At 44.4% G+C, this 15,898-nt stretch overlaps 1 protein-coding gene across 1 annotated transcript in view; it reads left to right on the top strand.

Moving 5' to 3' along the window:
• Nucleotides 1–15,898, top strand: part of CUL9 (cullin 9) — a 535,945-nt gene that overhangs the window by 117,048 nt on the left and 402,999 nt on the right. Inside the window, exons 6-7 of the mRNA XM_033937681.1 lie at nt 4,284–4,438; nt 7,034–7,573. Coding sequence (XP_033793572.1) covers nt 4,284–4,438; nt 7,034–7,573 — 695 coding nt within the window. The remainder of the gene's footprint in view (nt 1–4,283; nt 4,439–7,033; nt 7,574–15,898) is intronic.

Here is a 15,898-nt window from a genome sequence, read left to right as displayed (position 1 = left end):
ATTAGTGTCACGGTTCCATCACTGGAGAAGATGTGTAGCTCTGGCTGCATTAGTGTCACGGTTCCGTCGCTGGAGAAGGGGTGTGGCTCTGGCCGCATTAGTGTCACTGTTCCATCGCTGGAGAAGGGATGCGGCTCCAGCTGCATTAGTGTCACGGTTCCATCAGGGGTATGGCACAGGCCACATTAGTGTCACGGTTCCGTTGCTGGAGAAGGGGTTTGGCTCTGGCTGTATTAGTGTCACTGTTCAAATCGCTGGAGAAGGGTGTGTGGCTGCATTAGTGTCACTGTTCCATCGCTGGAGAAAGGGTGTGGCTCTGGCTGCATTAGTGTCATGGTTCCGTCGCTGGAGAAGGGCTGAAGCTCCGGCTCCATTAGTGTCACAGTTCCGTCTTTGGAGAAGGGGTGTGGCTCTGGCTGCATTAGTGTCACAGTTCCATCGCTGGAGAAGGGGTATTGCTCTGGCTGCATTAGTGTCAGATTTCCATCGCTGGAAAAGGGATGTGGCTCTGGCTGCATTAGTGTCACAGTTCTGTCGCTGGAGAAGGGGTGTGGCTCTGGCTGCATTAGTGTCAGATTTCCATCGCTGGAAAAGGGGTGTGGCTCTGGCTGCATTAGTGTCACAGTTCCATCGCTGGAAAAGGGATGTGGCTCTGGCTGCATTAGTGTCACATTTCCATCGCTGGAGAAGGGGTGTGGCTCTGGCTGCATTAGTGTCACAGTTCTGTCGCTGGAGAAGGGGTATTGCTCTGGCTGCATTAGTGTCAGATTTCCATCGCTGGAAAAGGGATGTGGCTCTGGCTGCATTAGTGTCATGGTTCCGTCGCTGGAGAAGGGGTGTGGCTCTGGCTGGATTAGTGTCACTTTTCCATCGCTGGAGAAGAGATGCGGCTCCAGCTGCATTAGTGTTACGGTTCTGCCTCTGGAGAAGGAGTGCAGCTCTGGATGCATTAGTGTCACGGTTCGATCGCTGGAGAAGGGCTGAAGCTCCGGCTCCATTAGTGTCACAGTTCCGTCTTTGGAGAAGGGGTGTGGCTCTGGCTGCATTAGTATCACGGTTACGCCTCTGGAGAAGGAGTGCAGCTCTGGCTGCATTAGTGTCACGGTTCCGTCGCTGGAGAAGATGTGTAGCTCTGGCTGCATTAGTGTCACGGTTCCATCACTGGAGAAGATGTGTAGCTCTGGCTGCATTAGTGTCACGGTTCCGTCGCTGGAGAAGGGGTGTGGCTCTGGCTGCATTAGTGTCACAGTTCCGTCGCTGGAGAAGGGGTGTGGCTCTGGCTGCATTAGTGTCACAGTTCCATCGCTGGAGAAGGGGTGTGGCTCTGGCTGCATTAGTGTCACGGTTCTGTCGCTGGAGAAGGGGTATTGCTCTGGGTGCATTAGTGTCAGATTTCCATCGCTGGAAAAGGGATGTGGCTCTGGCTGCATTAGTGTCACAGTTCCGTCGCTGGAGAAGAGATGCGGCTCTGGCTGCATTAGTGTCACATTTCCATCGCTGGAAAAGGGATGTGGCTCTAGCTGCATTAGTGTCACAGTTCCATCGCTGGAGGTGGAGAGCAGCGGCTCCGGCTGCATTTCTTCTAAGATTCCACTGCCGGAGGTAGTGTGCAGATCTGACTGCATGTGGGCCCATGCTTTATCTCTGGCTATATAGTGCAGCCTCTTCTACAGGGTTAGTGTTGGCTCCTGTTTCGTGGCACTGCTTCATCTGTGGGTGTATACTGAGCTGCTTTGCCTGCCTGTCTGACACTGCTTCTTCTCTGACTACAGAGCACCTTTGGCTATCTGATTTATGTATTTATTCATTGAATTTTCCCTACTGTTCTCCCAGGGCAGCTCAGAACGGTTTACATGAATTTATTCAGGTATTCAAGCATTTTCCCTGTCTTTCCTGGTGGGCTCACAATCTGGGTTCAATGGAGGAATTAAGTGACAAGGAGCAGCGTGAGTTTGAACCCACAATCTCCAGGTGCTGAGGCTGTAGCTTTAACCACTGCGCTACACTCCCCATCTAACACTGCTCCACCTCTAGAATGGCGTAATGGTTTAGGCTGCCTGTCTGCCACTGCCCCAGCTCTGTGGCTACAGTGGGGATTTGGATGCCTGTCGGCACTGAACTTTGGATGCCAATTTGTCTTTGCTCTATGCCTTCGGCTTCCAGTCTGGCTCTGCTCAGCCCTGGATGTGCAGAGGGGGCTTCAGCTCCCTGTCTAATGCTGATGCATCTCTAGAGGCTTTAGCTACATATTGCCACTGATCTGTCACTGGGCGTACTGTGCTACTTCGACTGACTGGGTTGCGCTCTAGAGCACTTCCTCCTTTGGCGTGAGTTCATCTCTGCATAGCCTCCTCTCTGGATGTACACTGGCTGCTTGCCTAGTGTATCTCCTTCGACCTAAATTGCACGCACCTCCAGAGCATTTGGTTGAACACGGCCCACTCAGGTGGACATCCCTGGAGCGCTTACACGTCGCATGCTTGCATGCGAGTTCTTTCTGGGCAGTGGAGTGCCTATTCTTGGTGCAATTCCTTGGGTCCTGCGTGCTTCAGCTCCTTTCAGTGGGTGGCCTTGTGTCGTTTTGTTCCATATCCTGCTCCACTGAGGACTGCTTTGCTACATCCCACTCGTCTCTAGATTCATCTGCTGTTGATGACAAGGAAGGAAAAATATGTTTTTACCTGATAATTTTTGTTCCTTGAGTCACAGCAGATGAATCCAGAGTCCCACCCTGTCTGCTATTTCCAGTTTTGCATTTGTTCCTTAGGTATTGCTCAAGTTCAAGTTTCAAGTTTATTTACATTTGATGTATCGCTTATTACAAATTTCTAAGCGATGTACAATTTAAAAACCAGCAGATTGTGGTAATACATAAAAATTTAACTAAGTTAGACAATTGACAAAACAATTTGGACAAACATGATTGAGAAGGAAGGAAGGGGAAAGTTACAATTGCATTATTTGTTAAAATTTACATGGGGGGGAGAATACAATAGGTATAATTAGAAAGAAACAAGAGAAGAGAATATTAAAGACATATGAGATTATAAAAAAGATCATTTCATAAGTCAAATGCATCTTGAAACAAGTAAGTTTTTAACAATTTTTTAAAAGAGATAAGATCTTTTTCATTTTTAATAAAGTTTGGGAGAGAGTTCCACAATGAGGGGGCCACCACTGAAAACATATCTTTACGTCTAGTGCCAATTATTCTTAATGAAGGGACTGAAAGCTGGTTAGATAAAGATGATCTTAAGGATCGCGGAGGATTGTATGGGACTATCATTTGGGTGGCCTTAATGTGGCCTCCACAGTGGTGAGGAGGGAGTTTTGTGCCGTCCGGCCTGTTCTGTTCATCCTGCTGCTTTGTTAAGAGAAATACTGAAGTACCAGTGAACAGACCATCGTATGTATGACAGAGCTCAGCTTTCTGTTCTCTATCTTCGCCTGCTAGTAGGTGGACTTAACTCACTTCATTTCTGGATTCATCTGCTGTGACTAAAGGAACAAAAATTATCAGGTAAGAACATAATTTTTCCTTCAAAGTCTTGTTTACCATCCCTTTTCTAAGAAAGGAAGATTTCTGACATTGAAACTCTGTTTATTTAGTTCAGTGGTCTCAAACTCGTGGCCCGCCAGGTACTATTTTGAGGCCCTCGGTATGTTTATCATAATCACAAAAGTAAAATAAAACAGTTTCTTGATCATATGTCTCTTTAAATGACAATATTATTATTAAGACTTAGCTAAAAGGAAAGATTTATAAACTATAACGAGTTTTACCTCATTCAAAATTGTCATTTCTTTAATAAGACATTAACTATTTTTTCTGAGGCCCTCCAAGTACCTACAAATCCAAAATGTGGCCCTGCAAAGGGTTTGAATTTGAGACCACTGCTTTAGTTGATAGTATAATTTTGACAAAACAGTTATTGTTGTAGCTTACAGTTAAAGGCCTCTATCTACCAGTATTGGGAGATATTCAGATTTATACCCAGGATCTGTTCAGCCTTACCCAGAGTCCTTCCCACTATGCATGTGTTTGGAGAAGGACAGTGGTATGGGCAACGAATGTGGAGGGGAAGAATTGATCCTCTTTGTGGGAGGGGTGATGTACAGAGAGACCTTTTCCTGCTGTGAGAAGTGGGGGAGGTGGAGGGAAGACATAGTATTTATTCTGGAGTTGGCTATATTCAGAGTTTCCAACTCTCCTGAAAGTGTGATGCATAGTTTGTTAGATTCAGTGCTGCTTGCTTACTGACTGATGTTTCTTGGGGTTTCAGGGAGTCGTGCCTATGTTCTCCTCTCCCTCAGCCAGCAGGATGGCATTGAGCAACACATGGATTTTGACAGTCGCTACACCCTATTGGAGCTCTTTGCAGAGACTACATCCTCGGAAGAGCACTGTATTTCCTTTGAAGGGATCCATCTGCCTCAAGTAAATGTTCATTGCAAATTCAGGAAAGGAGTTGATATGCCTTTACACAGACCTGAGAAGAGCATCTGGATTAGTGGCTCGTCTGTAGGGACGGCGCATGCATGCTGGGCAGAGGATGGATGGAGTGGCTGGTTTGCAGGGATGGCGCATTCATGGTGGCCAGAGGATGGGGGTCATGGCTGGTTTACAGGGATGGCGCATGCATGCTGGGCAGAGGATGGATGTAGTGGCTTGTTTGCAGGGATGGCACATGCACGCTGGGCAGAGGATGGATGTTGTGGCTTGTTTGCAGGGATGGCGCATGCACGTTGGGCAGAGGATGGATGTAGTGGCTCGTTTGCAGGGATGGCTCATGCACGCTGGGCAGAGGATGGATGTCAAGTGGCTCGTTTGCAGGATGGCATCATGCACGCTGGGCAGAGGATGGGATGTCAAAGCTGGTTTGCAGGGATGGCACATTCACGGTGGTCAGAGGATGGGGGGTCATGGCTGGTTTGCAGGGATGGCGCATTCACGGTGGCCAGAGGATGGGGGTCATGGCTGGTTTGCAGGGACGGCTCTTGCACGCTGGGCAGAGGATGGATGTTGTGGCTGGTTTGCAGGAACGGCGCATGCACAGTGGCCAAAGGATGGATGTAGTGGCTGGTTTGCAGGGATGGCGCATGCACGCTGGGCAGAGGATGGATGTTGTGGCTGGTTTGCAGGAACGGCGCATGCACAGTGGCCAAAGGATGGATGTAGTGGCTGGTTTGCAGGGATGGCGCATGCACGCTGGGCAGAGGATGGATGTTGTGGCTGGTTTGCAGGAACGGCGCATGCACAGTGGCCAAAGGATGGATGTAGTGGCTGGTTTGCAGGGATGGCGCATGCACGCTGGGCAGAGGATGGATGTCGTGGCTGGTTTGCAGGAACGGCGCATGCACAGTGGCCAAAGGATGGATGTAGTGGCTGGTTTGCAGGGATGGCGCATGCACGCTGGGCAGAGGATGGATGTCGTGGCTGGTTTGCAGGAACGGCGCATGCACAGTGGCCAAAGGATGGATGTAGTGGCTGGTTTGCAGGGATGGCGCATGCACGCTGGGCAGAGGATGGATGTCGTGGCTGGTTTGCAGGAACGGCGCATGCACAGTGGCCAAAGGATGGATGTTGTGGCTGGTTTGCAGGGATGGCGCATGCACGTTGGGCAGAGGATGGATGTTGTGGCTGGTTTGCAGGAACGGCGCATGCACGCTGGGCAGAGGATGGATGTATTGGCTGGTTTGCAGGAACGGCGCATGCACAGTGGCCAAAGGATGGATGTAGTGGCTGGTTTGCAGGGATGGCGCATGCACGCTGGGCAGAGGATGGATGTCGTGGCTGGTTTGCAGGAACGGCGCATGCACAGTGGCCAAAGGATGGATGTAGTGGCTGGTTTGCAGGGATGGCGCATGCACGCTGGGCAGAGGATGGATGTTGTGGCTGGTTTGCAGGAACGGCGCATGCACAGTGGCCAAAGGATGGATGTAGTGGCTGGTTTGCAGGGATGGCGCATGCACGCTGGGCAGAGGATGGATGTTGTGGCTGGTTTGCAGGAACGGCGCATGCACAGTGGCCAAAGGATGGATGTAGTGGCTGGTTTGCAGGGATGGCGCATGCACGCTGGGCAGAGGATGGATGTCGTGGCTGGTTTGCAGGAACGGCGCATGCACAGTGGCCAAAGGATGGATGTAGTGGCTGGTTTGCAGGGATGGCGCATGCACGCTGGGCAGAGGATGGATGTCGTGGCTGGTTTGCAGGAACGGCGCATGCACAGTGGCCAAAGGATGGATGTAGTGGCTGGTTTGCAGGGATGGCGCATGCACGCTGGGCAGAGGATGGATGTCGTGGCTGGTTTGCAGGAACGGCGCATGCACAGTGGCCAAAGGATGGATGTTGTGGCTGGTTTGCAGGGATGGCGCATGCACGTTGGGCAGAGGATGGATGTTGTGGCTGGTTTGCAGGAACGGCGCATGCACGCTGGGCAGAGGATGGATGTATTGGCTGGTTTGCAGGAACGGCGCATGCACAGTGGCCAAAGGATGGATGTAGTGGCTGGTTTGCAGGGATGGCGCATGCACGCTGGGCAGAGGATGGATGTTGTGGCTGGTTTGCAGGAACGGCGCATGCACAGTGGCCAAAGGATGGATGTAGTGGCTGGTTTGCAGGGATGGCGCATGCACGCTGGGCAGAGGATGGATGTCGTGGCTGGTTTGCAGGAACGGCGCATGCACAGTGGCCAAAGGATGGATGTTGTGGCTGGTTTGCAGGGATGGCGCATGCATGCTGGGCAGAGTATGGATATAGTGGCTGGTTTGCAGGGACGGCGCATTCACGGTGTGCAGAGGATGGATGTTGTGGCTGGTTTGCAGGAACGGGGCATGCACGCTGGGCAGAGGATGGATGTCGTGGCTGGTTTGCAGGGATGGCGCATGCACCCTAGGCAGAGGATGGATATTGTGGCTGGTCTGCAGAGAATGGGTGTCATGGCTGGTCTGCAGGGGTGGTGCATGCACACTGGGACTCAGAGAGGATTTTGAGCTAGGATAAAAACTGAAGCTTTTGATTATTTTATCATAGATCCCAGGGAAGATGCTGTTCTCTCTGGTAAAACGTTATCTGTGTGTAACCTCATTGATGGACAACCTAAATAGTAGCAATGAACAAGGAGCTCGGCCTCAGGACAGCACTGCAACCGCCACACATTTCAGTGAGAGAAGCCGTATTCAACTGGAGTTTGAGTTTAGCATGGCCATGGCTAACCTGATCTCGGAGCTGGTGCGAGTCATGGGATGGGACCATGTACAGCAGATAATGTTTGGGGACACGCATGAAGATCATATCCGACCCTTCAGATCCATTTTCCAGCCTAAAGTGCCTGCTTGCCCGAGCATTCAAGTGCGTTCAGAATCTTGTACTCCTGCTGCTGCCCCTCGGAAGAAGCAGTCAAAGGCCTTTCAGTCTCCATCTGACTTCTCAAGCCACGACAGCTATGTGGAATACGTGCAGGAGAACCTGAAACCAGAAATGACTGTGCGCATGCTGGAGGACTATGATGAAATTAGTGCAGGTGATGAGGGGGTGTTCCGTCAGAGCAACAGTGGCCACCCACCAGTGCAGGTAAGAAGATATGCCAATAGGTGTACATTTTATGGCTGTGTTCATTCTCTATCACTTTAAATCAAGGCCACCATCTTTATATTGACATTTAAATTAGAGCTTTTGCTGATTGACCTACAGAGAGATACCATAGTCATGTGGTGCTTGTCTTCCCCCTTCTTGGCCATATTCTTCCTATAAGAAATGCCTTGGATTCAAAGTAAACTCTCTTTCCAGTGTACAGGGGTTTCCCTGCATCCAGAGTTTGTTATCTGCAGTTTACTGCCTGAGGGCAGAGCACTCCCACTCGCATCCACCCCAGCATACCTCCAGAAAAGTTCACTGGCAGCGAGTAGCATCTCCTGCCTTTTACTTGCGATGGTCTGAGCTCCCTCCTTCTGAGGTCACATCCGGGTCACAGGTATAATAGCGGTATTACCTTGTGGTTCAAGGCAGATTAGAACAGTGTCTCAAACTCGAACCCTTCGTGGGGCCACTTTTTGGATTTGTAGTACTTGGAGGGCCGCAGAAAAAAATAGTTAATATCTTATTAAAAAAATGACAACTTTGCATGAGGTATCAGTTAAAGGAAAGATTTATAAACTATAAAGAGTTTTACTTTATGCAAAACTGTCATTAACTATTTTTTCTGCGGCCCTCCAAGTACCCTATTTTTTCTGTAGCCCTCACATTTAAACTTTAATATCTTTCCTTTCTCAAAACTGACACATTTCAATCACTATATTGAAAATAAAATCATTTTCCCTACCTTTGTTGTCTGGTGACTTCATTTTTCTTTGCATTTAACTATGTTTCCAGGGTCTTCTTGTCCTTTGACTGGTTTTCTCTCCATCTTCACTTTCTGCCTTGCATCCATCTTTGGCATTAACTGCTTTCTTTTCAAAATCTATGTTTCCATGTCTTACCTTCCCTTCTGTCTCTCTCTTCTTCTGTCCCTATTTCCATGGTCTGACATCTCTTTCTTTCCTTTCTCTCCCTCCTTCCTTCCTTCCTTTCCTCTGGCTGGCATCTGTCTCCTTCTCTCCCCCAACTTTTTATTTCTTTCACCTTGCCCCCTTCTTTCTTTCTCTCTCCGTGCCCCCTTTCTTTCTGTCTTTCTCTCTCCATGCCCCTTTCTGTCTGTGTCCTGTCTCCCTTCTTTCTTTCTGTCTCCCTGTCCCCCCTTTCTTTCTTTACTTCTCCCTGCCCTCCCCCAAGCCACTACCATCGGGGAACAGGCCAGCGCCCGAGGTCTTACTTCTCCCTCCCCTCCCCCAAGCCACTACCATCGGGGAACAGGCCGCCACTGCCACAATTGGAGAACAGGCCAGCGCCCGAGGTCTTACTTCTCCCTGCCCTCCCCCAAGCCACTACCATCGGAGAACAGGCCGCCACCGCCACAATCGGAGAACAGGCCAGCGCCCGAGGTCTTACTTCTCCCTGCCCTCCCCCAAGCCACTACCATTGGGGAACAGGCTGCCACCGCCGCAATTGGGGAACAGGCCGCGCCGAGGTCTTAACTCTCCCTGCTTATCTTCCCCAGCGCGGGACCAACCAATTCTCGCCACCTGACGTCAATTCTAACATCGGGGAGGGACTTCCGGGCCAGCCAGGCAGCGATTGCGAGAATTGGTTGGCTCCGAGCTGGGGAAGATAAACAGGGAGAGTTAAGACCTCGGCGTGGCCTGTTCCCCGATGGTAATGGCTTGGGGGAGGGCAGGGAGAAGTAAGACCTCGGGCGCTGGCCTGTTCCCCGATTGTGGTGGCTTGGGGGAGGGCAGTTGGAAGGGAAGTAGATTGGAGACCCTTGCTTTAGTTGAGGACAGATTGCGGGCCGCAAAATAGTCCCTGGGGGTCGCATGCGGGCCTTTGAGACCGCTGGATTAGAAGTATTTAGGGAGTAGTTTGTACATTTCTTTGAGTTGCTAAGGATTACATCTGGGTTGTCATGATATTGGAGGTACATATGTAGTAGTTGCAGGTGATGTAGGTGATGCTTGGGACATTCCTAATTGTGTTGGTTCGGTTTTTTGAATATATAATAGCGTTCACTATTATCTGTGGTTTCACATATCCATGGAATGTGGATACATGGGGGGGGGGCTATTCGGTTACATCTTTTCTGGATTCCATATTCATTGGGGAAATCCTGAAAACCTGACTGGATTGCGGCCCTCGAGGAGGGACTTTGACACCTTTGCCCTAAACCCTGAAATATATGCTTTGATTGTACTGGATTGTCGCCGGATCTACAACCAGCATGCTGGGGAAGGGGACAGGAGCTTTGGGATTTGATTCTTTCAGGTCTTACAGGGCTGGGGAGCCGTCCTGGGTCCGTGATTTCAGGGAAATATCTTGTCCAGGGGCCATTCTGGAGTTTGGCACCAAATGCCTGCGATCCGAGTCTGGGGATTCTTTTGGCCTTACCAGGGCCCTGCAGTGTACACGAACTGCTGCTGCTTTGATCTCCTGACATTGCTTTTATTTTGGATCTGGCTGATACCCTTTCTGGGACTGGTCAACACGGTCGCCCTGAGAATTCGAATTTGGATGAGGACCCCTCCATTAGTAGACCTTTCCAGCATGGCTTTGTCCACTATCTTATTGCTGGGGTTCTGCAAGAAAAAACAAAATCCCTTTTTTTCCCATCCCATTCATAGCTTCTTGGCTGGTTACAGGACAATAGGATGCCCAGGCTGCTCTTTCTGGCTCTCTAAAGCTATGTCTAAACGTTCTCCACTGCCTCCTGCTTTTCATCAGTTTTGAGCCACCCTAAGGTGGAGTCCACCATGGCACAGAATACCCAGTGCATGGACCACCCTAATGCTGGAGGAGTAGTGTTTAAGGACTCCCAGGATTACACACTGCTGGTTTTATTTATTAATTAAAAAAAAAAACCTTTTCTATTAGCTTCTTCAGGTTTCCAGGTGGTGGCAGCCTCCTATGTGGTGCAGGGTACCCTCTGCGGAAGTGAAGCTGTGTCCCAGTTAGTGCTGGACAGTGTGGATTGTGGCAGATTATGTGGATTATATGCCCTTTCTAATCCCATTTACGTTCTTACAGCCTCTTTGGTTCTGTCCTTGGACTAGGGATGCTGCCTCCAAGGCCATTTTAAGCAGACTTCCTTTCAAGGGTTAGCTTTTTTTGGGGACAGGTCTGGATGACCTTAGGGCCGTGTTTCTGAATGCTGCCCTAAGTCTCTCCCTGTGCAAGAGTCTCGTCGGACGTTGGGTGGGGATGGTAGTGATTTTTGTCCCTCACGCTCTTTTTGTCAGAGATCTTCCGGCGCTTCCTCCCAGAAATATTCCCAGGGATACAGTCCCTGTGACAACTCGTCTGTTCTAGACATCCTAAGACTTCTGGATCCCGGGCAGCTACTGCTCCTAAACAGCCCTCCAGGGGGGGCCGCCTTGCTCAGTTTTACTAGGAATGGACTTGCCTGTCCTGGGATAAATGGGTGCTGGATGGATGCTTGCCTTCGACTTGTTTCTGGACTTGCCGGCAGGTTGGCCAGACAAGGAGTCGAGGGTCTGCGCTACTTTACAGTATCTCTTGGACATCCGAGCACTGAACACGAATTGGGCTTTGGCACATACTCTTTATACTTCATTATTCTGGATCTCAAGTTGGCCACTTGCTTCTTTTGGATTACTTTTTTTTGCGCTGTCTCTCCTGGAGAGTTCTAATGTCCTTGGATCGACAGAGGCATTCCTCTATATTCTTTTTTTTTTTTTGTAATTCTTTATTCATTTTTTAAAACTTATATCAAGTGTACAATTTTTTTTTTTTAATATTTTATTTATAAATTTTTCATTCTTACAATAATTTAATTTTACATAAACTTCAATTAATACATGAAAAATTGTGATTACAAGTAATTCATCTTATCACATAAAATATACCCCTCCCCTTTCTTCATTTCTTAAATCCATATAATATACATTCCCCTCCCCTCCCCATTCTAATATATCCATTATTAATGTGCTATGAAATCTGATCATTGGAATAACGAGTCAATGGTTCCCAAATTTTCTTAAAATTATGAATATTTCCCTGTTGTAAAGCTATTGTTTTTTTCCATTTTGTATATATGACAAACTGAATTCCACCAAAATGTATAGTTTAATTTGGTATAATCCTTCCAATTTTGAGTTATTTGCTGCATGGCGACCCCTGTCAATATTAATAATAGTTTGTTATTGTTTGCTGAAATCGGACTCTGAGTTCTTATTGCTGTACCGAATAGTATAGTATCATATGAGAGTCCTACATGATTTTCTAGTAATTCATTAATTTGGGGCCAAATTAGTTTCCAAAATGCATTTACACAGGGACAAAAAAAAATTAAATGGTCTAATGTCCCAACTTCTATTCTGCAATGCCAGCATCTATTAGATCTAGTACTATCTATCTTTTGTAAGCGCGTAGGGGTCCATAAAACTCTATGTAACAAAAACATCCAAGTTTGACTCATAGATGCTGACTTTGTAGATCTTAATCTCCAGGACCAAAATCGTGGCCATTGAGACTCAGAAATTGTCTGACAAATCTCAATACTCCAAATATCCCTAAGTCCAGTTTTCTTTTTTTTATTTAAAAATCCATTTAACAATTTATACCATTTTGCGGCTTGGTGACCCAAAAAAATCCACCTGGAAACATAGAACCTGCAGACTATATTGAGTATTAAGAGTTTTCCATTCAGGGAACCCTGCCTGAATAGCTTGCTTCAATTGCAACCATTTAAAATACTGTGTTTTATTTAATCCAAATTTATGTTGCAATTGTGAAAAACTAAGCATTGATCCTTCTGAAATAACATCATTCAATGTTCGTATACCTGCAATTATCCATTGTTTCCAGACAATTTTATATCCGCCAATCTTGATCCTGGAGTTTACCCAAATTGATTGATTTAATGATTTAGCAATTGGTTCTGGTGATAGATTACTAATATATCTTAATGTCTTCCAAGTATCCAATAGAATTCTGTTATCCTTATATCGTCTAGGCATGTTTATACTAATTAGGTGTTCTACATGTAGTGGGAACAGGAGCCGCCATTCTAGATATAGCCAATCTGGTACATTCTCCATGAGATCTGGGAGGATCCAATACATACCCTGTCTTAGAATATAGGCTTGATGGTACCTATAAAAATTTGGAAAATTTACCCCTCCCTCCACAATTGGTCTTTGTAAAGATACTAAAGCAATTCTGGGTCTTTTCCCAAACCAAACAAATTTTGTAAGAATATTATTTAACTTTTTATAGAATGACCCCTGAAAATATATTGGTATCATACTCATTTGGTAACAAACCACAGGCAACATCATCATTTTAATTGTTTGAACTCTTCCCCACCAAGAAAGATGTAAAGGATTCCATTGCTCACACATTTCTGTTATTTTTTTTAATAAAAGTTTTTCATTTTCTTTGACTGTATCTTCAATTGTATTTTTGATAATAATTCCTAAATATTTTAAACCTTCTTCTTTCCAAATAAATGAATCTGAATCAAATAATCCTTTGGTACAATGAACATTAATTGGAAGAATTTCCGATTTACTCCAATTAATTTTATATCCAGAAAATTTCCCAAATTTCTCTAGAAGATTAAGTAAACTTGGAACAGTATTCCCCGGTTCTCTTAAATATAATAATATATCATCTGCATATGCAGAAAGTTTAAATTCCCAGTAAGAAAATGGGATTCCCTTTATCTCCTTAGTTTGATTAATTGCAATTAATAAAGGTTCTAAAACAATATCAAAAAGTAAGGGGGACAAAGGACATCCTTGTCTAACTCCCCTACGCAAGTTAAATCTATCTGATAAATTGTTATTAATATATAATCTTGCACCAGGAGAGCTATACAAAGTCTGAATCATTTTAATAAAACCGGGGCCTATTCCAAACCATTCCATAGCTTGATACATATAACTCCATTCCACTCTATCAAATGCTTTTTCTGCATCTAAAGATATCATAAAAGCTGGATCATTCATATTTTTTGCTAAATTTAAAGAGTGAAAAGCTAATCTAGTATTGTTTGATGAGTGTCTTTTAGCAATAAATCCTGTTTGGTGTACATCAATAATAAAAGGAAGAGCTTTTGCCAATCTTATTGCTAAAACTTTAGCAATCAACTTACCATCTACATTTAGTAAAGATATAGGCCTGTAGTTTGAAACCAAAGTAGGATCCCTGTTTGGTTTTGGTAAGACAATAATTACCGAATCAGCCATAGTACCTGATATGTTCCCATTATTTATTTGGTATTGATACAAATTTAATAAATATGGTAAGATGATATTTTGAAATGTTTTATAGAATTCAACAGTATAGCCATCACCACCTGGAGCGGATCCAACTCTAAGAGACTTCAATGCTGATTCTATTTCTTTTAAAGATATAGGATCTTCTAAACTTCGTTTTATATGATCCGGAACATTTGGTCCAATAAATGAGTTTAAGAAATTTAATCCTTCTTGTTCTTTATTTTCACAAGATTCAGAAGAATATAAATCTTTATAAAAATCAAGAAATTGTATTAAAATATCTTTGGTGTTAGTGTGTGTGTTGCCTTGTGTGTCTTTAATTGCAATAATCTTAGATTTCCTTTTTTTTGCTTTGAGAAAATTAGCTAATAATCTTCCAGCTTTGTTTGAATTACCATAATACTGAACTTGCTTATAGAAGATATCTTTCCTCACAAATTGAGAAGAAATCTCATTATATTTCGCTTTTACTTTTAATAAATTTTGTAATGTATTATGTTCCCATTTCTCAATTAATTTATTTTCTAATATTTTAATTTGGTTTTCCAAATCAATATATTGTTTTTTAAGTTGTTTTTTGATAAATGCTGAATATGAAATAATATTTCCTCTTATTGTTACTTTAAATGCGTCCCACAAAATCTCAGCATTAATATTGTCCGAATTATTTATTTGAAAAAATTAATTCATCTTTAATTTAAAATCTTCCAGAAAGTTCGAGTCCGCAAGTAAAGCATTATCAAATCTCCAAATTGGATTGAACTGTACCATATCATTATTCTTAAAGTCAATCCACACACCAGCATGGTCTGAAATTACAATGGGATCAATAACTGCATTCATCACTCGCTGCGCTATACTATTAGACACGAATATATAATCAATTCGTGAGAAAGATTTATGGACCTGAGAACAAAAAGAGAATTCCTGATCATTAAAATGAAGAATACGCCATATATCAACTAAATTACAAGATTGAACCAAATTATCTAAACCTAACGATTTCATAATTCTACTTGGTCTCTTATCCAAAATTGGATCCATTACAGCATTGAAATCCCCTGCTACGATTAAATTAGAAGTAGCCAGTGGTAGCAGTAATTGTTGAACTTGTTTGAAAAACTCCATTTGATTCGAATTAGGAGCATATACATTTAATAAATCCAGGGTTGTATTTCCCAGAACCATATTGATATGCCCCATCTTCCTAAAGGATCATGGTTTATTAATTTGAAATCAGCAGTGCACTTCCTATTTATCAGGACAGCAACCCCAGCTTTTTTCCCCATTGCCGGTGCAAAGAAGCATTTAGAAATCCAACCCCCAGATAACTTTTTAGATTCAATATCAGAAAGGTGCGACTCTTGAATAAAATATATGTCCGCATTTTGCTTTTTAAGGAACGTTAGTACTTTCTTTCTCTTAATAGGATGATTTAAACCATTGACATTAATAGAATAAATTTTTATATCCATCTATTTATAATTAAACTTTGGCAAATACTTCTATAATAGTAAAGATGACCAGATCTCAGCACATTAAGTAAATATATTTCCTGCATCCAATCCCCCCATCCCTTACCCCTCCCAAAAATAAAATTATGAAAGAAAAATTCAATTTTTACATTTATCCCATTTTCAATCCTCATCAATATATTATTGCTCTGAACCCCCCTCCCTCTCTCTATGCTCCCTCCCCTCCCCCCCATAAACATTGTCTGACCTGGAACACACATTGGTATAGCAGACCCTAAACCCCCTCCCCCAGACAACTAATACCCCTCCATATTGAATTAACACATCTCAAAAAGTTCAGCTATTCTTTTTCCCCCCACATATGTAATATTTAATTAGTTATATCTATACATATTCAATCATTTAGTTAATAATTATTATCATTAAAATTGAAATTACATTGTAGCAAATTACATAAAATTATCTGTGATGAAATCAAAATGAATATTCAAATACAAGTTCATACATATAAGTTATTCATATAAATAATAGTATCTTAAAATTCTTTATCTCCTTATTAATTATCTCTTCTTGAAAAAATCCCAATTCCC

Source organism: Geotrypetes seraphini, chromosome 3, assembly GCF_902459505.1.
Source record: "Geotrypetes seraphini chromosome 3, aGeoSer1.1, whole genome shotgun sequence".
Classification (NCBI taxonomy): domain Eukaryota; kingdom Metazoa; phylum Chordata; class Amphibia; order Gymnophiona; family Dermophiidae; genus Geotrypetes; species Geotrypetes seraphini.
This window is presented reverse-complemented; position numbering and strand designations above follow the sequence as displayed.